This window comes from Phyllostomus hastatus, unplaced genomic scaffold, assembly GCF_019186645.2.
Source record: "Phyllostomus hastatus isolate PE091 unplaced genomic scaffold, TTU_PhHast_1.1 phas_contig_159, whole genome shotgun sequence".
Taxonomy (NCBI): Eukaryota; Metazoa; Chordata; class Mammalia; order Chiroptera; family Phyllostomidae; genus Phyllostomus; species Phyllostomus hastatus.
In genome coordinates this window covers 2,552,237-2,575,834 of record NW_025333640.1, presented here as the reverse complement: position 1 = coordinate 2,575,834, position 23,598 = coordinate 2,552,237, and the positions used below count along the sequence as shown (strand labels likewise).

The 23,598-nt window shown below is 55.0% G+C and overlaps 1 protein-coding gene across 2 annotated transcripts; it reads left to right on the top strand.

The window, feature by feature from the left end:
* The first annotated feature begins 2,059 nt into the window (after window positions 1-2,059).
* Window positions 2,060-23,598, top strand: PIAS4 (protein inhibitor of activated STAT 4). Of its 2 annotated transcripts, XM_045831748.1 has the most exons (12): window positions 2,172-2,197; window positions 4,978-5,032; window positions 7,353-7,779; window positions 14,841-14,925; window positions 15,737-15,778; window positions 16,146-16,236; window positions 16,347-16,475; window positions 16,594-16,699; window positions 19,130-19,203; window positions 19,315-19,475; window positions 22,079-22,209; window positions 23,121-23,598. In XM_045831748.1, the coding sequence occupies exons 3-12, from the start codon at window positions 7,356-7,358 to the stop codon at window positions 23,387-23,389; spliced, it is 1,512 nt and encodes a 503-aa protein (XP_045687704.1). In that variant the 5' UTR covers window positions 2,172-2,197; window positions 4,978-5,032; window positions 7,353-7,355; the 3' UTR covers window positions 23,390-23,598. The 2 variants fall into 2 exon arrangements, with proteins under 2 accessions (XP_045687703.1, XP_045687704.1); XM_045831747.1 differs by lacking the exon at window positions 4,978-5,032 and having other exon boundaries at window positions 2,060-2,197.

Sequence of the window (23,598 nt, the reverse complement as noted above, 5' to 3'; positions counted from 1 at the left end):
CCCTATCTTTCTCTCTCCTTTCCTCTCTCTCTAAAAATAAATACATAAAATAAAATAAAAAATAAAATAAAAACATAAAATGTTTAAAAAATTCAAATGTGGTCTATCAAAATTCTTTACGTGAATATTAAATTAAAACAAACCTCTTGGCCCTGGCTGGTGCGGCTCAGTGGACTGAGCGCAGGCTGCAGACCCGGCAGTTACCAGTTCGATTCTCAGTCAGGGCACATGCCTGGGTTGAGGGCCAGGTTAAGGAGTGCTTGAGGGGCAACCACACATTGATATTTCTCTCCTTCTCTTCCCCTCTCTCTAAAAATAAATAGGTAAAATCTTTTAGCCTGGCTGGTGTAGCTCAGTGGATTGAGCTCGGGCTGCGAACCAAAGGATCGCTGGTTTGATTCCCAGTCAGGGCATGTGCCTGGGTTGCAGGCCAGGTCCCCAATGGGGGACGCGTGAGAGGCAACCACACATTAATGTTTCTCTCCCTCTCTTTCTCCTTCCCTGTCCTCTCTCTAAAAATAAATAAAATGTTTTTTAAAATCTTTTAAAAACACACACACACAAAAAACAAACCTCTTGCCCTTGCCAGTGTGGCTCAGTTGTTTGGAGTATTGTCCCATAACCGAAAGGTTGCAAGTTCCATTCCCAGTCAGGGCACATATCTAGGTTGCAGGTTCGATCCCTGGTTCGGGTGAGTACTGGAGGCAACCAATTGATGTTTCTCACATCGATGTTTTTCTCTCTCCTTTCCTCTTTCTCCAAAAGCAATGAGGTGGGGGCAGGGAGGTGTAAGGGGACTAAATATAACGGAAAATACAATAAAGATTAAATTTTTAAAAAAGGAATAAAGGTGTTTTGGAGATTTAAATTGGTGGACAGTTAAGTAAAATAGATTGCCCTCCCTAATGTGGGTGGGCCTCATCTAATCAGTTGAAGGCCTCAATAAATCAAAAAGACTGACTTCTTCCAGCAAGATGAAACTCTGCTAGCAGATGGCCTTCAGACTTGAACTGCACCTTCAGCTGTTCCCTGGGTCTGCATATGCAGGTGCTTGTCTTTTTATGCACTTGTTCTAGTAAACTTGGCAAGTCACTTAACCACCCAAGACCTGTTTTCTCACATATAAATTGGAACCAAGAATAGTACCTATTTTGGGGGGTTCGCTGGCGCGAGAGTGAAATGATAACATGTTAAGTGCTTAAAACAGGGCATGACACTTATTAGCTAGTATTATTATCATCATCACTCTTACTGTTATTTCCTTGGGAAGTGGAATTGGTGGGTTAAAAGTTGACATCCTTTTTCTAAAAGGCAATCAACCCAGCCATTTTCTTCACCAGCTCCTTTAAATATTTTCTACATATCTTTGTCATTTAAAAAAAGAAAAGCTTATCACCTGGAACAGGTAGAAAATCTGAGCTCCGCTGCCTGTGGGCAGTGGGGAGCCACAGAGAGCTCTTGAGCAGGACTAGGTTCCCGTTACTGAAGATTCCAAAGGGTTACTGCGGCTGAGGAGACAGACAGCGGCGGGGTGGAGGGCGTCGCACGCAGGGTTGAGGGATGCAGGAGCTCCGGGGGTCCCACATTTCTCTGCATGGGGCCAGCCAGTGGGTGCAAAGCTCGAGCTCTCTGCCGCGTCAGGACCCGGATGTGCAGTGCGCGGGGCTCACGGCCCGCCAAAGCAGCACCGCGCCTCGCTGCAAGGCGCCACACTGCACTCACTGGCGGCCGCCGTGCTGGGTTAACCGGCTCCGCCCCCTACGCTGCCCGCCGGGCATCCTGGAACGCATTTGGCGAGTGCCTCACCTAAGGGGCCGCGGCGCTCGGATGCTTTGTGGTCGCCGCCCCGCTCCTTCCCTCCCACCCTATACAAAACCCAGCACTCGTCCCCACTAGTTCTAGGCTCATACCTCTTTAAGAAGCTAGACGAGACCAGGGGTGGGCGTGGTGGCCGCTAGCGAAAGGGGGCACTGTCGGGCCGCCCAGATTGGCCCAAGGCCCGGGCGGCGGCTAGGCGCCTGCGCAGTACTCAGCAGCGCGCACTGTCGAGGCGGGGGAGAAGGGTGTGCGGGTGCTAATTGGCCGGGGCGACGGCCCCGCCTGCGAGTGGCGGGCGGTCACGTGACGCGACGGCTGGGGGCTCCCGGCGCGGGGGACGCTGGTGGCCAAGATGGCGGCGGAGCTGGTGGAGGCCAAAGTGAGTGAGCGGTAGCGGTGCCGGTCTGGGCGAACGGACGAGGGGACGGGGGCCGAGCGGCGGGCTGAGGTTTGCGCGTTCCGCTTGGGATCCCACGGCGCGGCCCGCCCGCAGCTCGGCGCCCAGCCCCCTCTTTCGCCCCCGGCCCCGGGGCTCCGGGTGTGGGAGGGGGGCGGGGAGGCCGGGGGCGGGGCCCCCAAACCTCACCCCAGTCTTTGCGCCCGGGATCGGCCCCGGCTTGAGGCGGGGTTCTTCCCACTCCAGCTTGAGCGCTTAGGGTCTGGGTCTCTCTAAACACGAGCATTGGGCCGCGCCTCCCAGCTTGAGGCACAATCTCCCGGGACAGCATGATGGGTTGGGCTGCTTGTCCCCTCCTCTCCCAGAGCTGGGGTCCTTGCTCTTTGGCCTGGGGGAGTGTCTTCGCCTCCCCACCCCTCTTGGTACAGAGGGCTGGCATCTGGGTCTCAGTTTCCCGATCTTGCAGGCCAAGCTGAGGTTGGCTATTCCCTGCTCAGAAGGGTGTCCTGACCCTTTTACCACCGCTCCCACCATCTGGGGTGATGGCCCAGGGTCCTGAACCACCCCCAAACACAAAGTGTCCTCTTCGGGTCTCTACCCCAGGCTGGAGTTTAGGGCCTGTGTTAGGATCCCAAGTGTGTCCCAGAGCCCCGCCCCCTCTTGATACCTCTGTTCTTGCCCCGGGAGTGAACGCGGTGTTAACTGAGCTTGCCCTGCCCCCTGGGATGGAGTCCTTATCCCTGTTCTTGGTTCAGAGTCTTCCTAACTACTATCTCTTCGTCTTGGGTACCCAGCTCTGTCTTCTTCCTCCCTCTTTCCCCTCAGGACACCATCTCTGAGGTTTTGGGCTCTGTCCTGAGGAAACTAAATCTCATGCAGCATCAGACCCCGTTTTCAAATCTTGGATGCTTTCGTATGCTCTGTTCCCTAGTGAGTCTACTTCTCGGATGAGGCGCCCTCCCCACACTGCCTCCAGAACCTCTGCTTTAGATTCTTTTATGCACCCAGCTCTGGCTTCTGAGCCCTTCTCTTCTTTTTGCTGGATTCTTGTATTGATTTTTGGAGGGTCCTGGCTGGTTCCAGAGTAGGCAGGTCTCTTTCTGGAGGATAGCTCCTGGTGCCTCGCCCCATACTCCAATTTAGGGTCCAGGTTTCACATCCCACAGATACTATCCTTTCTTTTAGCTTGGGATCCCTTTTAACTCTCTTGGAACTGAGCTGGGGTCATCCCAACCCCAGGCATGTGTCTTCTCTCAGGTGCCTCCCCTACGTCAGGCTTCAGAACCCTTGTCCCAACTAGATTAGGGTTTTCTGATTCTTCCCTGAGAAGTCAAGGGCAGTGATCCCAGGGGAGTTCTTCACAGGTCAGAGGCACTGCCCCCTGTCCCTTTCTGGTCTCCCCTACCCAGGGTCCTGACCTGTAAGTGTTTTTCTCTCACTCCTCCCTCTCCTGACATCTCCCTTCCCTTCCTTCTGGAATCTGAAATACAGTCCTCTAGGTTCTGTGATAATAGGGTATTACCCTTCCTTCACTCCAGAGTGCCCGCATACCTACACCACGCACACCTCTGCCCTTCTCTGGGGTTTGGAGAAATTGATACTTGTCCTGGAGATGTGGAGGTCTAAACGCTGCAAGTCCAAGGTGGCAGCCTGCAGGCCTGAACTTCTCTGGAGCCCCAGAATGTAACCTCGAGGGGCCATCACTGTGACTCTGTCCCACTCCCCTCTCTCCAGCCAGAGGGTAGGGTCTGAAGTCTTTTTTATACCATCCAGGGCCTTGAAATATGATCTGATGAACTCTACTTGACCCTCGGGTGGCTGGGGGCCCCCCACCCTTAAATAGTCAATTAAATTAAGTGGATTCTTTTTCCAAGTTCTCTAAAACACTAGCCTCTGGGGGTGGGGGGAGGGAGGGCTTGAGACTGCAACACCACTTGCTCCACCCTAGGGAGTTTTCTGTCTTTTCCATCTCTTGCTGTCACTGTGGAGCACCTTCCATGCAATTGAAATGCACACACACCCCCGCCCCTTGTAGGCGCTTTCCTAACCTTTCATATTAAGAGCTGGAGATTTTGTCTTTTGGGGTGCAAAGCAGGCTGGTCCAAGGGGAAAATGTGGGGGGCGCATATTGATAAACTTGGAAATCGGAGACTCTTAACTCAAGGTCCCTGAGACAGGTGAAGACAGGTGAGGAGTTGGGGACCGCCTGTTAACTCCTGGAGATACCATGTAGCATTTTGTACCCATCTTCCATTTCCTGGAGAGAGGGGTCTTAACTTTCTTCCTGTGCTCATGTTTGAGAGGGGTTACGCTAACCTCAGATTCTCTGTCTAGGCTGATGTCTCTCCATGCAGCTAGTTGTGACTCTGGCAGCCCTTGTGGCCTGGTGCTGTTTATAAACAAATCTGAGGAAGTCATCTGCCAAGTGCTTGGGGCTTCTTCCTGAGTGCTTATACCCTTCTTGCAAGCCCCCTCATCCCCAAATGTCAAGGGCAGGTTCCTCGGTGGTGGCAGCTGCTGAGAAATCCTAGTGGCAGCTTGAGGGGTGTGTTCCAGAGTGGTGATGCCACAACTCCAGATGTCCAATCTGATGAAAGGGGCTAGGCCTTGTGGTGGTGGTGGGCACGGGGTTGGGGGGGCTTCCAGGGGCAGGATGGCGTCAGGAGATGTGGTGTGGTCGGACTCGGAAAGGCCTAGCCCACCTGCCTGTGGCTCCATGGCAGGCCGTCAGCTTCCACATGACAGCGCCTCTCCCCTCGCAGGCCTTGGGCCTCTTCCAGAAGAAACATCTTTGCAAGCCTTTTTTCTCTGCTCAAGGTAGGACGTCAGGCCGAGGAAGGTGAAGCCTCTATGTTTCAAAGCATTCCAGACACTCTGAGGGCTAGCAGGCTGCTTAGGTCCCTAGGTGGGATTGTGCTAGGGATTGAGGGTCCTCCTAGGCCTCCACACAGCTGGGTGTGAGTGGACGGTCCAAATGCCAGCCCTGTCATTGCCACACAGAGAGGCCTTGGGCCAGCCACTTCCCAGTGAGAACCTCAGTTTTCTCACCTGCATAATGTTCACAGGTCCCTGTGAAATAAGTGACTGAGAAAGGCCCTCGTGGTACTTGGCACATGGTAGACATTCCACGACTATAGTGCAGGAATAGGAGGAAGACCCTACAGCAGGAAGATGCTCCCCCTGAGGTTTTGCAAGCAGGACTAGACAGCCACATCTGCCATAAGCAGGAGCCTGGTATTGTACCGCTGGAAGGAATCTTAGAGATGGCAGATGGGAGCCCAAAGTGCAGAAAGGCCTGACAGCAGGCCCCGGGTCGCCTGGGACCTAGTGTGGAATCTGGATTTGTACCCAGGGCTCCTGAGTCAGACTCCACATCTCACCCTTAAATAGCCAGAATGTGGGAAACACCAGAGCCTCCTGGCATCGAGGCTGCTGCCTAAACCTCAGCAGGGTTCCCACCCACCTCTGACAGTCAGAATTTCTCAAATTGAGTATGACAGATTTATTGGTTTCTTTGGGTGCTGTCCTGCCGCATGCTCGCCAGCTTTCCATATCCACTCTTGTCACTCCTACTGTTTTTTCCCTTGCCCCCTGGAAGTGTCTTTTTCCCACTACATTTCATTCATCACAGGCCAGCTTCAGGGCTCAGCGTGGGTGGTCTGAAACCCTGTTGGCCTATCCCTTGGGGACACTTTGCTTATGAAGCATATTGGGGAACCTTCATTGGTGTCCCAGATTCTCACAGAGGAATGCCACCTCCAGGCAGCCCTGAAGAGAACATGGGGATCAGCTGAGCTCTCGTGTTCGGTTTGATTTAGCTGGGACCCTGCCAGACCTCGTTCATCACTTTGCCACAGCTCAGTTAAAAGCTGCTCCAGCTGCTGGATTCCCAGAGCCGCCTTCTCAGACCCATGGTTTTTGGGGGGGTTTGTTTGCTTTCATTGATTATTTAGAGAGAGAGAAACATCGATTTATTGTTCCACTTATGCGTTCATTGGTTGCTTCTCATATGTGCTCTCACCAGAGATCTCACCCACAGCCTTGGCATATGGGGACAACACTCTAACCAACTGAGCTACCTGGCCAGGGCTGACCAATGGTTCTTACTCAGCCCTGATCCTGCCCCCAGGGAATACTGCAAGATATCTGGGGGATGTTTATGATCATCATGACTGGGTTTTGGGGGTGCTCCTGGCATCAAGTGGGTGGGGGCCAGGGATGCTGCTTAACACCCCACAATGCCCAGGACACCCCCACAGGAACATTCCAGCTTCTGTGTCCACATTGCTCAGGCAGAGAAAGCATGCCAGAATGATCAGCTAAGGTGCTCAGCTGTGGGTCATTGCAGGGGCAGTATAGAAGAGGAACAGCCCCTGGCATCAGAGTCGGGCCCGAGTTTGAATGTTGGCAGTAACGTGAAGCTCTTACCAACCTGGCAGGGGTGTTTTAAGGGTCAAAGTATATAATGACATGTCCAGCTTAGTCCCTCCCCCAAGTGATTGGTATTGAGCTGTGACTCTCATCCTCTAGACCAAAGAGAAAACGTGTCTGGTGGACATTGGTTGTATGTTTATTCCACTTTATGTGAGTTAACTCATCAGGTCCTTCCCATATCCTGATGAAGTGGATCCTGTCATCCCCCCCAGAGAAGAGACTGAGGGTCAGAAAGGCCTTGTGTTCTCTGTTCGGGACACTGTTGAGCTGTTTACGGGTAAAGCAAAATTCCCAGTTCCTGCCCTGAGGATGCTTTTAGGCCTGAAGATGTGAAAAGAGAACCTAAAATAGAAGGTGGTGGGCCAGTCAGGAACTTTGCTGTGTTGGCGGTGCTGAAGGAGGTTGGAGGAGGAGGAGGAGGGCAGCAGGGCTGAGCTGGGAGGAGGCATCATGTGAAAGGTGACCTGGTAGTGGAGGCAGGTCTGAGCCCAGGCCAATGAGGCTGATGGCAAAGCTGCCTCCTCCTCAGTTCCCACCCCTACCAGCCAAAAAGAAGGGGGCAGAGGAAGGGTGGGATCTTGTCAGGGTCTCAGACTGTAATCCCCCACTCTGGGCCTGGGCAGCTTCAGGGAAGCTCGGTGGTGGCCCCTGACTCTGGTGGCCTTTGCCTCTGAGTATGTGTATCTGTGGTTGCTCTTCACAGAACATGGTGATGAGCTTCCGAGTCTCCGACCTTCAGATGCTCCTGGGCTTCGTCGGCAGGAGTAAGAGTGGACTTAAACACGAACTTGTCACCCGGGCCCTTCAGCTGGTCCAGTTTGACTGTAGCCCCGAGCTCTTCAAGAAGATCAAGGAGCTCTATGAGACACGCTATGCCAAGAAGAGCTCAGAGCCCGTCTCCCAGCCCCACCGGCCCCTGGACCCCCTGACCATGCACTCGACCTATGACCGGGCCAGCACAGTGCCCAGGACTCCCCTCACAGGCCCCAACATTGACTACCCTGTGCTCTATGGGAAGTACTTAAATGGACTCGGACGGTTGCCTGCCAAGACCCTCAAGCCAGAAGTGCGCCTGGTAAAGCTGCCCTTCTTTAACATGCTAGATGAATTGCTGAAGCCCACCGAACTGGGTGAGTCTATCACCTCCCTTGGGGGTCCTGCCTTCCAAGTTCTCCTGTTGCCTGTGGCCAGCCACGTGACCAACCTGGAGTATTTTCTAAGAAGCAGCAAGGGCCAAAGGGCAGCAGAAGTCTTGTCCCTCCTAGGAACCACAGGTGCCACCTTTGGGTCTTTAGATGAGTGATCTAGTGCCATGTGCAAATTTCCCAGATACCAACAGCTTAAAACAACCGAGGGTCCCAGTTTCTAAGGGTCAGAACTCTGGAACGGCCTAGCTGGGTGTTTCTGACTCCTGGCCCCTCATAAGGTGTTAGCCAGGGCTGGGGGTGGGTGTCAGCCTCAGGTGCTGTCTGAGCTCAGGCTGGAAAAGGCTGGCCAGCCACAGCTTCCTAAGCCTCCAGGGCTCCAAGTGGAATGCCCTCAGCCTCTGGTTAACACTCAGATTGTCTCTGAGTGTTCCTTGAGACCCCTCCCATTCATTCACTCATTCATTCACTTGCTCACTCACACAGTATATATTTGGGCTCCCGCCTCCAAAAACATAATGCAGAGCAGACAAAGCCTCCCTGCCCTGTAGAGGTTCTCTTGTCAGGGTGCCCCAGCCTGTGCCACCACTGTAGGTGCTGTCACCCCCTGTACCTGATCCTGTTCTACCCGTACATCTTTACTCGGCCCCTGCTGCATGCCAGTAGCAGGTGAGCAGGCGCTGGTCGTGAGTTGGTCCCTGGGTGCTGTGGCAGAGGTTGTGATCCCTTCAAACCTCTGCCCCTCATGCCCCTGGCTGCTTGGTTCACTCCCCTCTATCCTGCTGACCTAGCATCCTCCCTTGCTCAGCCAGGGGGCACCTCTTTGCATGCAAACTTCAGCTTCAGCCCTGTGCTAGCCAGCCTCCTCTGTCCTGGCTTAGGTGTGGGGAAAGGGGAAGAGGGTGAAGCTGCCTCCCTCCTACTTACAGGCCTTGGGCTTTTTGAAGTTGGGCCAGAGGGTCTGTGGTTCTAAGTGAGGCTGCAGGAGGTGGGGGAAGGGAGTTGCTGGGGGTCCCAGCCCTAGAGTCTGAGGCCTTCCACCGCTTTCTCGTTGACATGAGGTGTTTCTTGCTAGGCTCCCAGATGGGGATCAGGTTGGCCCAGCAGCACCTATCACAATAGGTGCAACCTATCATGATAGGTTGATGCAGTAGTGCTGGAGACCTAAGGCCCCTTCCCGAGTTCCCCCAGAACAACTTCCCCTGTTTCTGCTCTTCAACTGCTTTCTAGATGCTGGAGCCTACCCCCCACCACACTAATGGGTTTTCTGGAAGGTTTTGGGGTCCTGAAAACTGGCTGGCTAGCTGATCCTGAAGGTTGAGCTGACATTTCAGACTCTAGAATGATCTTCATAATGGGGAGGCTGGGTTTTCACTGGGCAGCTGCAGGGCAGGCTTGGTGCTGGGTGGGGGATGGGACTGGAGGTGACTTTGAACTCAGGCTGGCTGGCAGCCTCTCATCCCCTGCCTGGACCATGAGCTTCCTTCCTGTACTGCAAGCCTGCAGTCACTCCCACCCCACAATGCACTGCTTTGCCCTGAGCCCCCTGGGACCTCGGTCACCTGATCTCCAGGAGAGTCTGCTCCCCTGTCTACATCAGAAATTACTCTGCTGGTGGCTCAGAACAAAGAGGCTGACCCCGCCCTGCTTCTGCTTCTACCCACTCACCTGCCCCTGTCCCAGGGTGTACCTGTTCCTTGGGAGTACCATTTTCTCAGGGACCCTTAGGGGCTGCTCAGGGTCCTAGGGAGAGGCCTCATGGAGCACAGGCCCTGGCCCTGAAGCACTCTGGTCCACTTGGTCCCCAGGCCAGCAGTAGGCCACTCCTTATACCCTGGGTGCCTCCCCTTGTGAATTCTGCCGCACGGGCCTTGCCCAAAAACCACTTTAGGGGCTGTGGCTCCTCCAGCTTCCTTTTATCCCTGGCCACGACCTGCCAACCACAACAAGGCCCACATATTCTGGTCTGTTCCCCCAGAAGAGCTGCCGGATGGCTCCTAAATGGAGCCTGTGTCAGGAGGACAGTAGATACAAATCCCAGGGAGTGCAGTGTTCAGGATGTGTGGTAGGAGGGTAAGAATAGAGCCACAGACCCGGAGCTGGGAGGATCTGAAGAGACAGATGATCCACTCCAGTGGAGGCAGGGACTGGTGTGAGAAAGGTCAGGAGACTGGTCCAAGGTCATAACAGCATTGCTAGGAAGGGGCTCTGGGGCTGTGTACTCAACCATCTTCCTACGTCTCACCCTTCTCTGCACCATCAGTGCCTGCATTTCTGCAAGGAGGCACCTGTTCTGAACCACACAAAGGTTCAGGACCTCAGGCCTCCTGTCTGCATGAGGAGCCCATTTGTCTTCCCTTTCCCAGCTGGACAGACCAGTGGCCAGGCTCCCAGGGCAGGGTCGCTTGTTCTCAGACTGCAGCAGAGTTCATAAAGACCAGGAACATGGTTCCAAGTCATGCTGTTTCAGCTTGGGATTCATTAGGCATCTTCTGGCCTGATGGTCTCCCCAGCCCAGCTATTTAGGGTGTCTGACCAGAGTCTGACTGGGAAGGCCCAGACCTCCCCATGAGGGTTGGGGGCTGCAGGGAGGCCATCATAAGACTTTTGGGCAGAAGGGAGGCTCCCCAGCATCCTGAGGTCTCATTGTGTGGGCCACTCAGCTTGCCCCCACTGCTACCTGGTGTCCTGACAACTGCAGGTGCCCCCTAGAGGTGATCAGCACCCAGGTGGCTGAGAGCTGCTGGTCTGGTACCCACCCCATTGTTTAGGGCAGTGGTCTCCAACCTTTTTGGCACCAGGGACCAGGTTCATGGAAGACAATTTTTCCATGGTCCAGCGTGGCGGGGGTGGTTTCAGGATGATTCAAGCACATTACATTGAAGCTCACCTCCTGCTGGGTGTCCTAGTCCCTAACAGACTGAGACTAGTACCAGTTCGTGGCCCAGAGGTCAGGGACCTCTGGTTTAGGGCACACAGATGTCCTTCATCCAGCCTGAGCCCTTTGGCCAGCATTGCCTAAACAACAAAAGAGTAATGAGATCTCTGGCCTGGCACATTTTGCAAGGAAGCTGCATTAGGGTTGATTAAATGGTGCTGGGTGAGGAATGCTCTGATTGGGGAATACAGGGTCTTTAGGGGTCTCCTGGTCAGTACCAGGAGTCCTTTACCATGCATTTGTGGGGAGGTTGCTGTCAGGAAGGCTTCCTGGAGGAGGTGGCATTTCTGTCCATACCTGAGGGGTGAGTAGCAATAAACTGGACAAAGGAGGGAGCGGGGGAGTATGTTCCAGCCAGAGGCCCAGTGGTGAGAGAAGGCTCATGAATGGAGGCCATTGTGACTAGAGAATAATGTGGCAGAGGAGGAGGGAGGGAAAACAGAGGCCAAAAAACATGAGGAGGGTGGGCCGGGGGAAGTGTGGGGACCATCCTGAGGGCTTTGGAGTTGCTGAAGGTCCCACAAGGTTTTTCTGAGTCTTATTTTCTCTAGTCCTTTCTAAGGCAGGTATGATCCCTGAAGGTGCAAGGCCCGCCTGCCATCCCACAGCCAGGTGTGGGTGTGGGACATACTCAGGCCCATCCCATTACGTAGGAGCTGAGACAGTCACAGGGCATGTCCCCGGTTCCAGGCTTCCTGCACATAGGCCTCCTGCCAGTGACACGGAAGACCAGTCCTATCAATTGACTTCTTCAGACCTCTTTTTCTTTCTTTCTTCGTTTTAAAACATTTTTATTTATTGATTGTTTAGAGGCAGAGAGGAAGGGAAAGACAGAGAAACATTTATTTGTTGCTCCATTTATTTATGCACTCATGGGTTGATTCTTGTATGTGCCCTGACCAGGAACTGAATCTTGAACTTGGTGTATTGAGATGGTGCTCTAACCAGCTGAGCTATACAGCAGGGCAAACTTTTCTTTTTATTCAAACTTTTGTAAAATTATATGTTCACCGTAGAAAACATGGGGTAACAGCAGAGACACCCACTGTGGCTGTGCCCACTGGAGCATCCCTGCTGGTGGTCTTGGCTTGCCACCCCCTTTTCTCTACAGCGCGATCCTGTGAAGACGTGACTGCATCCTGCTCTTGTCTTACTGCACTCCTCACCCCAGTACATTGTGGGCCTCTGCTCGAGTCCTAAAGGATTTTTTGCTGATGCAGCTTGCAAGGCTGCCTGGCAGCCCGGGGTGGGGGTGGATGTGCATGGACTTGGTTGGTCCATGTCTCGGGTCCAGCCCAGGGGCTGGTTCCCAGAGTACTTGGAGCAGGGGATTCCCTCCCTTTGGTCGGGGTTGTGGGGAGGGGGCAGGCAGTGCAGAGGCTTGTGGGCCTGGGAGAGGATGTGCATCCACAGCTACCCAGCTTGCCGCAGTGTAGGTGAGCATTTCTAGGTTCAGTTGGTGTCCATAATGTACCAAAGATAACTGGACATTGTGTTGATTCTTATGAGGTAAAGGTTTTGGAGAAAAATGGAGCAGGGAAGGAAGTGGGAAGCACCAGAATTTCAAGGGTTGGGTGTGGGGTGGCATTTGTGCAAACACCAAGAAGGTGGAAATCATTAAGGAAGGGATGATCTGGAAGAGGGGATGGTGCGTGCAGAGACCCCAGGTTGGGATGTACTTGGCAGGTGGGGACAATAAGGAGGAGGTCATGGTAGCTGCTGTGGAATCAAGGCCTCAGAGGTGGGCAGAACACTCTCCTGAGGCCCTGTGCAGCAGATGGTGAGCCCTGGAGCCTGGAGACAGTGAGGGGTATTCATGCTGACCACAGTGGGCAGCCCTGGCTGGTGGCTCAGCCTGTTGGAATGTTCCATGCTCCAGAAGGCTGCGGATTCGATTCCTGGTCAGGGCACATACCCAGGTTTTGGGTCCAGTCCCTGGTGGGAGTGCGTATGGGAGGCAACCAGTTGATGTCTCTCTCTCTTTCCCCCTCCACCTTTCTCTGTCTCTTAAGAGCAATAAGCATGTCCTTGGGTGAGGAGGGTTAAAAAAAGGAGACTGGGCAGTGGAGGTGGGAGAGGGAGAGCACTAGGTGCCGACAGGACCGGCTGAGCAGTTGGTGGGTGTGGGGACGTGACAGGAGTCGTGGAACATCTCAGCCCTGAGCGGCGGAAAGTGAAGCTGGTGAAGACCCAGGTTTGGGGGGCCCTCAGCCCCCTCCCAATGGTGTGGGATGTACCTTACCCCAGATGAGGTGGCAGCTCCTGGCTTCCTGGGGAAGCAGTCAGCCACCCCCAGGCTAATGACACAGCTGACAATCAGCGTGCAGAGTCCTCACAGCTGCCTCACCTAGAAACAAGGCCTTCCAGGAAAGGGACCCTGGGTTCTGGTCTTTCCACCACCAGCTTGCTTGCCTTACTTGCAGAGCTCCCTGGCCAGTGGGTGGCTCCCAGGAAGTTTGCTGGGGTCCTTTTCTCTTCCTTCCTGGGGGACACTGTAAGGTGGTGTCTGGTATCACTGCCTTTTCTACCTAGCCTTGGCAGTCTAGCTCAGATATTGTGAGCCATCCCCCATAAATAACTGCCCCTGGGCACTTTGGACAGGTCTGAGGTGTCTGCAGGTGGCCTGCCAGCATCCCCATACCCAATTAGAGGGCCCTCCTCAGGGCCCCAACAAGAGCCCACAACAGATGAGCACAAATGGCTGCAGTGTGGCAGCTGCAGCAGCCGCCTCTTACTGAGTACCAGCCACAGACTTGGCTGTGCACCTTGAGAAGTGGGCCTGGTGCATGGAGAGCACCCCGGCTTGGGCTGGGATGGGGGGGGGGTGCATGGACCCTCGCAGGTGAGGTGCAAACCCAGGTGGTCTGGCTTCTAAACTGGAACTTGTTTTAAATTTGAATCACATTTGCTTAAATGGTTTGTCTGGTGTGGTTTAGAATTCAGAAGGTTCTGAGGCAGGAGTTGGCCACCTAGGGTGGGAGCCAACCCCACCAACTGCCTTTTTTCTGAAACCTAGTTGTATTGGTGCCCAGCCCATGTTTGTTTGTACATTTCCGGCCTCTGGCAGCTTCCGTGGTACGAAGCAGAGTGGAGACATCGAGGCAGATTAACTTGTGGCTCAAAAGAGCCAAAAATATTTATACTCCAGCTCTTTATAGAACTGTCTGCCCACTCCTGTTCTAAAGGATTTGCTGTATAAATTTTAAAAACTCCTTCTTACCTTTCCCAACCATTCTGAGGCTGCAATTGTGGCCAGTTCTCACACCCCCTCCTTCAGAGATGTCTCTTGCACAGATAAGCCAGTGTGCACTTGCACAGACCCCCCCCACCTCTGTTTGGTTGCACAAGTAGCAGCGTGATAAACACATGGTTCTACACCTGCTGTTTTCACATTACCAAAACACCTTTGAGGTTACTCCTTATCACAATACAGAGTGATAATCCTTTGTTGTATGTTTTTACAGTTGCATAGTATTCCTTTATACGAGACCCCCACCACCACCACCACCACCACCAAGCATATCCTAACCAGACCACGTTGGCAGGCATTTAGGTGGTTAACAGCCTTCTGCTGATAGAACCATTCTGAGTAATGTATGACTGTGAGCATTCGTTACCTGGTGGATTTGAGCGTGTCCACACTGATAGGCACATGCTCACTGGATGTGCCAGAACAGCCGTTCGAGGTGGAGGCAGAGTTGTTTCTTGCCGGTGTCTTACAGACCTTAAGAGAACAGGCTAGTCCAAGGCCATGTGTCCTGTGTGGTACCCTCCTGGCCCAGCACAGCTCTTCTGCCCTAGTAGAGCACTTCTCAGGTTTCCTTAATAGACCCCTGGGCCCCACAGGAATGAGAAGGCCACTTCTCTGAGAGTGGCCCTTAGTGGAGGACACGGAGGGGTGAGTGGTAAGTGTTCCCTGAACCATAGGCTGCCAAAACAGGGACAGGTCCCCTCTCATCCTCACCCCTAGTGGCTCTGCCTGGTTGGGACTCAGCCTCCCATTTCCTGCTTCTCAGCCTGAAGAGGGCTTGGCAGTAGAAAGGACAATGTCTGTGGTGGCGCCCTCAGCAGGGACCAGACATGCCCCTGACCCTGTGTTTGTCTTCAGTTCCACAGAACAATGAGAAGCTTCAAGAGAGCCCGTGCATCTTCGCATTGACGCCCAGACAGGTGGAGCTGATCAGGAACTCCAGGTGCTCTGGGCCCCACCCTCTGCTGACCTCCAGGGCTAGATAGTGGGTGGGTGTGGTCTCAGGTGGTCTCAGGTGGCCTACGAGAGCATTTAGCCAGACCCTGGGTTCCCACCCCTGCCCCACTCTGGGTCCCTGTGCACAGTCAGCACACTCACCACTTTTGACTTGCAGTCCCAAGAGGTGGGCCAGTGTCCCTTTTAATAAGGTCGGACCCCTTCAGCACTGCTGACATCAGGACCAGGTCAGTCTCTGACGGGGACCGTCCTGAGCATTGCAGGGTGCTAAGCAATATCCCTGGCCCCCACTTCTTTGGTGTCAGGAGCACCCCCAGTCATGATGACCACAGATGTCCTCAGATATGGCCAGTGTCCCCTGGGGCAGTCACACAGGTAAGGACACTGGGCTGTCCCCAGGTCTCCAATTCCTCTCTCTGAGGCTCTCCATCTCCAGCTGAGACAGCACTCACCGTCGGAGCAGCTGCTCATCAGGGCACTCGGCTCATGCCAGGCCCATATTCATCAATCTGCTTAATATCTACACCATACCCCACCTTGTCCAGAGAGAGGAAGTCAATGCCCCAAGTTACCAGTGAGTAAATGGCAGGAGAGAACAATCTAGGTGGCACCTATTGGCCTTCAGTTGTCAAGGGAGATAGCAGATTATGTTGCCTAGGTAGCAGGTTAGGCTGCCTGGCTAGGCCAAGAGAGGCCAGAGGTCACCTGGCTAAAAGGTTGGCGTGGTGTGCTAGACTCACTCCCACCTCACTGACCCCTCCTTTCCTCTCCTTCCCCATGGTTTCCTTGGGGCACAGAGAACTGCAGCCTGGGGTCAAGGCCGTGCAGGTCGTCCTAAGGTAAGCGCAGCTGTGCCAGCCTCCAAGGGAACCCTTGGCCACTTCCTCCCCCGCTCGATGGCTATAGCCCTGCCATGTCCCACCCCAAGTGCGTCTCAGCCAGGCCCCCCTCCCTCATGACAGTCCTTCTGAGACTGCTGGCTAGCAGTGGAGTCTCTTTTTCCCTTCTTGCTGGCTGTGCAAGGCTGTGGACATACCACCATTTTTTCCCACTCAGGCCAGACACAGGGCCCTGAGACCCCCACATGTACAGCCCAGCATTGTGATCTACCCCCTCAGGCCAGATACGGCTCCAGTCTGTCATCCCCACCTCTCCCAGGGGCCCTTTCCCTGTCCTCGGCCCCCATGGTCCCCATTGTCATTGCAGAATCTGTTACTCAGACACCAGCAGCCCTCAGGAGGACCAGTACCCACCCAACATTGCTGTGAAGGTCAACCACAGCTACTGCTCAGTCCCGGTGAGCAGGTTCCCCAGGCAGTTCCAGATCTGCTGTGGGGGGTGGCGAGCATGGAGGGAGGGGCAGGGACACAGACCATCTGTGGTGGCTGAGCCTCCATCTGCTCCCAGGGCTACTACCCCTCGAATAAGCCTGGAGTGGAACCCAAAAGGCCCTGCCGCCCCATCAACCTCACCCACCTCATGTACCTGTCCTCAGCCACCAACCGAATCACCGTCACCTGGGGGAACTACGGCAAGGTGAGTGGGGCAGGGGCTGCCCACTTGCTCACCCCCTCAGCCCTGGCACCCCTACCCAGCCTCTGCTCATTCTGCCTGTCCCCACGCAACCCTCACGCCTCTCCCACTCTACTCTCAGAGTTACTCGGTGGCCTTATATTTGGTGCGGCAACTGACCTCCTCAGAGCTGCTGCAGAGGTTGAAAACCATCGGGGTCAAGCATCCGGAGCTGTGCAAGGCGCTGGGTGAGAACGGGGGCATCTTCCCCTTGGTGACTGAGGGTGGTCTGGGCTCTTTCACTGCCGGCTCTCCCTTTGCTGGCTGGACTTGAGAAGTTTGTTGTTTGTAGGGGGAGGGGGGTGCCGATGGGGAAACCTGGACCTTCCAGTGTCCATCCGTTGCTCTGGGGGTCAGGGAGCTCTGGAGGTCTTTGGAAGATGCCGGGCTGTCAGTGCAGAGGCCAGAGGTGAGGATGGGCGAGATGTGCTCATGGACCTGAGTGAGCCAGGGGTCTGGGTGGGCTGAGCAGGTGGTGCTTGTTTGGAGCCTCATGGGGGCTTTGTGGAGAGGAAGACCCTAGGTGATGGGTGTTCCAGGCAGAGGCTTCTGGCTACTGTGCAGGGAATGGGGTGTGCGGGGCAGGAGCATGGAGAGGGGGAGCAAAGGGTGGATTCATGGTAGGAGGTGCATGGGGGTGACAGGTCTGACCAGGAATGATGAGACCATTTGTTTTTCCTTTTTTGCACTTTCAACATCAAAAAATGTCGACCTGGCTAGTGTGGCTCAGTGGCTTGAGTGCCAGCCTGCAAATCAAAAGGTCACTGGTTTGATTCCGGGTCAAGGCACACGCCTGGGTTGAGACGCCAGCTCCCCGGTTGGGGGCGTGTGTGAGAGGTGACCGACGATTTATCTCACATGTTTCTCTTTTTCTCGCTCCCATCCTCTCTAAATGTAAATAAATAAAATCTTTTCTTTTTAATGTTTTTGGGGGCAGACATATAGCATTAAATAAAACCACCATCAAAACCGGCAAACACAACCCAGAATTAGCTCTGTCTCTTCCCGTGTCCCTGTACCCAGGGCTGCCCAGCCCATGGCTTGTGCTCAGGATTTCCTCCACTCAGAAGCTTTGTGGTGTCAGGCAAGTCACCGGCTCTCTGGTTACTGGGATGACCTCTGACGCCATCTGACTAGTGGGGACACTGAGGAACAGAGTCAGGGCTCTGTGACTCCAAGGCCTCAGTCTGTGCACCCTGCTCCGGCGCCTTTCTCTTCCCTCAAAGGGCCCGCCCTTCAACCCCCAGACCCACTTGCTGTCTCCATGTGGAGACAATGGCCAACTTGACCAGAGCGCTTGTGGGCCAGGGGCAGGGCTGGGTGTGGGGACTGGGCAGGGCTCATCTTGCTCCAGCAACCCACAGGGTGGGGGCGAGGCCCTTAGAGGCCTGGCTTGGCTCCTCCTTGAGGAGTCTGGAGCCTTGCAGCACTGTGGGCCGAAGGGGCGGATGCGGTCAGGTTTTCTCTCTGAAGGGAAGCCCCTGGCTTCCCTTCCATGGCCAGCCCCAAGCTGGGCACCATCACAGTGGGTCTTCTGGTCGCAATTGGCAAGTCCTGGGTTTTTTTTGTTGTGGTGGTGGTTTTTTTAATCTCATTTGACCTCTTCTTGATGCACATACCTTCTCTCTGTCGGGAGCAGCCAAGCCTTACTTCAAAACCCAGTGCACACTGCATCTATTTTAGTTGCCCAGGATCTTTTTGATGAGCTGAGGCCTCTGAGTCCACCATTAGTACTTGTTAACCAGAGAGGGGAATGTTGTGGGGGAAGTCAAACAGATGTGATTGGCTACAGGCTCACCCTTAGCCCCAGCCCCCTGTGGCAGGGGAGAGGAGGCCTCCTAGAGGAAGGGGCGAAGGAGTCATTGTGTGTGGGGAAGTTCTGGGTTCAAGCAGGGCAGCTTCCGCTCTGCGGGACTCAGGGTCTATTTGCCCAGAGCCATCTGGGGACAGAATCTAACTGCAGGTACCCCTGAGGTTTGTGCACCTGTCTCCCTGCCTTTGAAAGCAAAACATGCAGGAAAAGGAAAGGAGAGAGACTGAGCACCCCCTGCAGGCTGGTCCCAGGCCTGCGCGGGGTGCATTTCCTTCCAGTCTTTTTTCCAGCATCACATTCACCGTTATGAAGGGGGTTTTGGGTGCTGTCGTGAGCATGTTTCCATGTTGTGTGTGGCTTTGTGGTAGCATCTCAGTCATTTCCTTTATAAGAGAAGTAACATTTGATTGTGCAGGGGAAGCTGTCTGTTGCTCTTCCACTTGCAGGGCTCATGGTGGGCGCTCTTGGCCCGGGTTGTTGGTGCTCCTTAGTGGGCACTGTCTCAGTACAGGGGCCCTGCCTCCCCACCTAGGCCTTAGGGGTGTTTTTCATTGGAATTAACAGAGGCACAGCGGGCAGCCCTGTTGGTGGCTGTGTGTTGCCTGGATCTTTCCAGAAAAGATCTTTCCTGTGGGTTGTAAAAAGCCCCAGCAGGGTTGGCTTATTGGGGAGTTGGTGTCTCAGGGATATGCCCAGGTTGTTGTATCAGGAATAACTGTGGCTTTTGCCCAGGTTGCCTCCCCACTTTGCCCCACAGGTGCCTCTACCTCTTCCCTTACTAACACTGGCTGTCCCTCCTTCACAGTCAAAGAGAAGCTTCGCCTGGACCCTGACAGCGAGATTGCCACCACTGGTGTGCGGGTCTCCCTCATCTGCCCTGTGAGTCAGTGTGTTGGTCCCCCTTCCCTTGCTGTGCATTATGTGGGGGCTGCCTGGGGTGGGCGGTACCTAGCTAGGTGGCCCGCTCACACCCCCTTCCCCTTGCCCCAGCTGGTGAAGATGCGGCTGTCTGTGCCCTGCCGGGCGGAGACCTGCGCCCACCTGCAGTGCTTCGACGCCGTCTTCTACCTCCAAATGAATGAGAAGAAGCCTACCTGGATGTGCCCTGTGTGTGACAAGCCGGCCCCCTACGACCAGCTCATCATAGATGGGTGAGTTGGTGAGGCACAGGAGAACCACACTGCCTGCTGGGCTGCACTGGGTTCTGCCCCTTGCAGCTCTGGGCCTCTGGATAACGAGCAGCGGAGCCATGCAATTTAGAGGCCTCTGTGCCTTTTGGCAACTTCCAAAGTCCCAGGTTACAAAGAAAGGTAGGACTTTCAGGGCTTTTGCTGTGTGGGTAGCAGCAGTGTAGCTTAGGGTTCAGACATGGGGCTCTGGATCCAGAAGGTCCACTCTTCCCTTCTTGGAGGCTGTTTTCCCCACATAACACAGGGGTTTGAGAACCCTCACCTCCAGGCTGATGCACGATTCAGGGGGTTGCTTCTTGAACTTTGTTCAGTGCAACCTTGGTCATGTCCTCTGTAGAAAGGTGAAAAGGACACGTGTCTTCCCCCAAATCTGGTTACATCCCACTTGTTCCCTTTCTAGGTGTCACTGGTGTGTGGCCAGGCTGTCCCCCAGCCTAACAAGCAAGCACTCCCCATGCCACAAGGGGACAAGGGGCAAAAGGCCATTCTCCCCAAAAGGGAAACTTCGCTTAGGTCTTAAGTTTCCAGAAACCGAGCCCAGCACCTGACTGAGCAGCTCCTGCCAGGCCCTGGCCACACCCATCCGTCCCCAGAGTCCGGCGGGGGTAGGGAGAGGCGGCAGCCTAGATAGGAGCTGGTGTGCTGGCACCCACCTTTGGACCCACCAGTCCTTGAAGGTTGAGACACGCAGCTTGGGGGGTGGGGCATACAGTAGGGATGGGAATGATACCCCTCAGCCTACAAGGGCTGGGCACAAATTTGTCCCCACATTTAAGCACTCTTCTCTGGTCACCATGCTCAGGGTCTTGCCAGCCCTCCCAACTGTCCCAGGAGATGGGCCTTGATCATCCCCACCTTACAGGTAGAGAAACTGAGGCTCAGTGAGGGGGCGCAGCTGCTGCCTGGGAATCTATAGGTAGCCAGGCAAGGACTCCAACCCAGGTCCCGCCAACTCTAAGCCTGGGTCCCATCCCCAGAGGGCCAAGCCACAGCCTCCTATGTTCCATCCTCAGTGGAATGAGGAGGCCCTTGGGGCTCGGCATGAGGACTGGGCCTGAATAGCAGCTCTGTTTTCAGCCTGGCAGCTGTGCCGCCCAGCACTTGCCTTCCCTCCCCCAACAGGCCTAGAGTGGGTCACTTAGGCTCGGGTGGTGGCAGCTCTGGCAGGGCTAGGGACAGCAGCTCTGCCCCAAACAGACCGTGATCCCAGCAAGCCCATGGGGCCTGGTGTAGCTGGAGAGGCTTGCTGGAGGGTTTTGATTCATGTAATCATTCTTTTAGACTGCTCCCTGTCCCTCCCTGGACCTGAACTAGGTGATCTGGTGGCCCCAAAAAGACATCATCTCATCCCTGTCATCGGGGAACTTCTACCTGAGCGTGGGGGATGGGAGGAACTGAACCAGACACCTACATTCTGTTGTTGATGCTCTGCCTGGAGGAGGAAGAGGAGCTGTAGAGTAGGGCTTTGGGGGGTGAGTAGGAGTTTCCAGGTAGGGCAGTGTATTGCAGGTGACCCGGTGACCCTGGGGTGGTGCGTCTGTAAGCATGGCGATGGAGAGGAGGCCTCAGGGTAGGGGTGGCAAGGACCCCATCAGCCCCAGAGGGTGTCCTGGAGCAGGATAGCCTCCCTCCTGTGTAACTGTGACCTAGGTGGTCAAATTCCCTTGGAAGCAGGTGCATCTTTGACACTGAACGAATGCTGGGGGTCATGGCAGCCCATTGCCACTGCAGCCTGTGCATTCCCTGCACCAGGCCTGGCCTGGGCATTGGCTGTTCCTCAGGTCCTCCCAGCTGCTGGTGGTGGTGGGTGCTGTGCCTACCTCATCCTGCCTGGGGGGTGGGGAGGGGAGACTGAGGACCTGTAGCCAGGAAGTGGCAAGGAGCAGGACTGGGACCCAGGACTGTTGCCACCTGGTCTTGTGGCCTCAGGGAGCTCACTTGCCTTTCCCCAGTTCTCAATCTATAAAATTGGCCTGGCTGTCAGTACCTTAGCAGCCAGTACCCGGGGCCATTATCACACCTTGCCAGGCCTGGCTCACCACGGGCATGCTCTGGGAGACGCTGTTGTCTGTGGGAATGAGGAGGCCCCACTTCTGCCCCTGCTCTGCCCTCAGCCTCTCCTGGGGGCTTCAAGCAGCATGTACTGCCTTCCGGACCTCATTTTCCTTATCTGTAAAAATGGGGGCAGCACAGAATCGGGGTGTGAGGGTGGGGATCACTCGGTTAGAGAGCTGAATGGGCAAGACCCTGCTGCTGCCAGCAGCCCCAGCCCCGTGCTCTTAAGGAATTGGAGGGAGTGCTGTACCCGTGCCATGAGTGAGCCCCTGAAAGCCCTCAAGCACTCTGGCAAATCCTCCCGGAGGGCCCATGTAGCTGAGAGGCTGGGTGGCCCCCCTCCCTAGGACCTCAGGGAACTGGGCCCTGCCTGGCGCTTTCCTGAAGCCACTTTGGCAGAGCCGGAAGTGGCTTAGCAAGCATCCCGCCAGAATCCAGGGGAGCAGGGTGTGGCTCCGCCAGCCTAGGAATCAGCCAGCCCCGCTTTGTCTCCCCTTGCACCTGCCCAGGCTTCTCTCCAAGATCTTGAGTGAGTGCGAGGATGCGGACGAGATCGAGTACCTGGTGGACGGCTCCTGGTGCCCGATCCGAGCCGAGAAGGAGCGCAGCTGCAGCCCCCAGTGCCCCATCCTCGTGCTCGGTGAGTCCCCGGCCCAGGCCCCCAGCTGCCCCGTTGTTTGCCACAATCCCTGTTCTGGGGCTTTGGCAATTTCTGAATTTGACTTGTGCCCTGCCATGTGGCATTTTCATCTAAAACACCGTCACCCCAGCCCTTACTGGCGTGGCTCAGTGGATTGAGTGCCGTCCCACAAGCGAAAGGGTCGCTGGTTCTATTCCCAGCCAGGGCACGTGCCCGGGTTTTGAGCCAGGTCCCCAGTTGGGGGTATGCAAGACACAGCTAGTCAATGTTCCTCTTGCACACTGATGTTTCTTTCCCTCTCTTCCTCCCTCCCTTCCCCCTCTCAAAAAATAACTATATGAAGTTTTTTTATAAGTAAATAAATAAATAGAATAACAGCCACCCCAAATGAAGAAAGACAAAGAAAAAAGGAAACCAAAAAGGAAAAGTAAATCACCCTGGCCTGGTAGTTCGGTTGGCTGGATCATTGTCCAGATACACCAAGGCTGCGGGTTTGATCCTGGTTGGGGCACATACAGGAGGCAGCCAATGAATGCCTAGATGGAACAGCAAATCGAGGTTTTCCTTTCTTTCTCCTGTTCCCTCTCTCTTCCTCTAAAATCAGTAAATAAAGTAAAAACAAACCCAGTAGTTTAAAATAAATAAATAAATAAAAATAAAAGGGGGGAAAAAAAACCAGCTGGCCTGGTGGAGTTGACCCCCAGAGTGTAACAGGCCAGGGCTTAGAACTGTGCACTGCAGGCAGCTCGCTGCACACCTGCTGCGTGCCGGCTCCTCTACAGGGCGCTCCCCGAAGTTGGGGTCTCCACATAGGGCAATGGTGGCATCCCATGAGACCCTGCCCCTTGCCACCGAGTTTCCCCATTCCGGGGTCAGCAGTTGTCCTGAGCATCTGTCCCTGTCTCCCTCAGGCACCTCAGATGCCAATGGGCTCCTGTCCAGCCCCAGCGTCAACGGTGGCAGCGGCGGCACGCTCGGGGGCTCCGGAGGTGGAGGCAGCACGGCGGGCAGCGCTGAGAATGGGAAACCAGGAGCTGACGTGGTAGACCTCACGCTGGATAGCTCCTCGTCCTCAGAGGAAGAGGAGGATGAGGAGGAAGATGAGGAGGATGAGGACGAGGATGGCCCCCGGCCCAAGCGCCGCTGCCCTTTCCCCAAGGGCCTGGTGTCGGCCTGCTGACCGCTCACCGCCACCACCTGGCTGGATACTTAACTTTCCTGGTGCTTACCACACAGAGGGGCACAGGCGGGCCTTGGGGTGCAGAGGGAGGAGTGATTTTTTTTCTTTTTATTGTTGTTCATATGGTTTTCCACCCCTTTCCCTGGACCCTGGCACCTGTACCTCTGGACTCTCCTATTGGAGGATTAAAAAGTAAAATCAAAAAAAAA

What these genes read in the sequence shown, in the direction of transcription:
- PIAS4 (XM_045831747.1), top strand. Translation starts at nt 2,171, where the DNA reads ATGGCGGCGGAGCTGGTGGAGGCCAAA. An exon ending in CGGAGCTGGTGGAGGCCAAA is followed by an intron (nt 2,198 to 7,352) that starts GTGAGTGAGCGG and finishes TGCTCTTCACAG; the next exon opens with AACATGGTGATGAGCTTCCG. An exon ending in GCTGAAGCCCACCGAACTGG is followed by an intron (nt 7,780 to 14,840) that starts GTGAGTCTATCA and finishes GTTTGTCTTCAG; the next exon opens with TTCCACAGAACAATGAGAAG.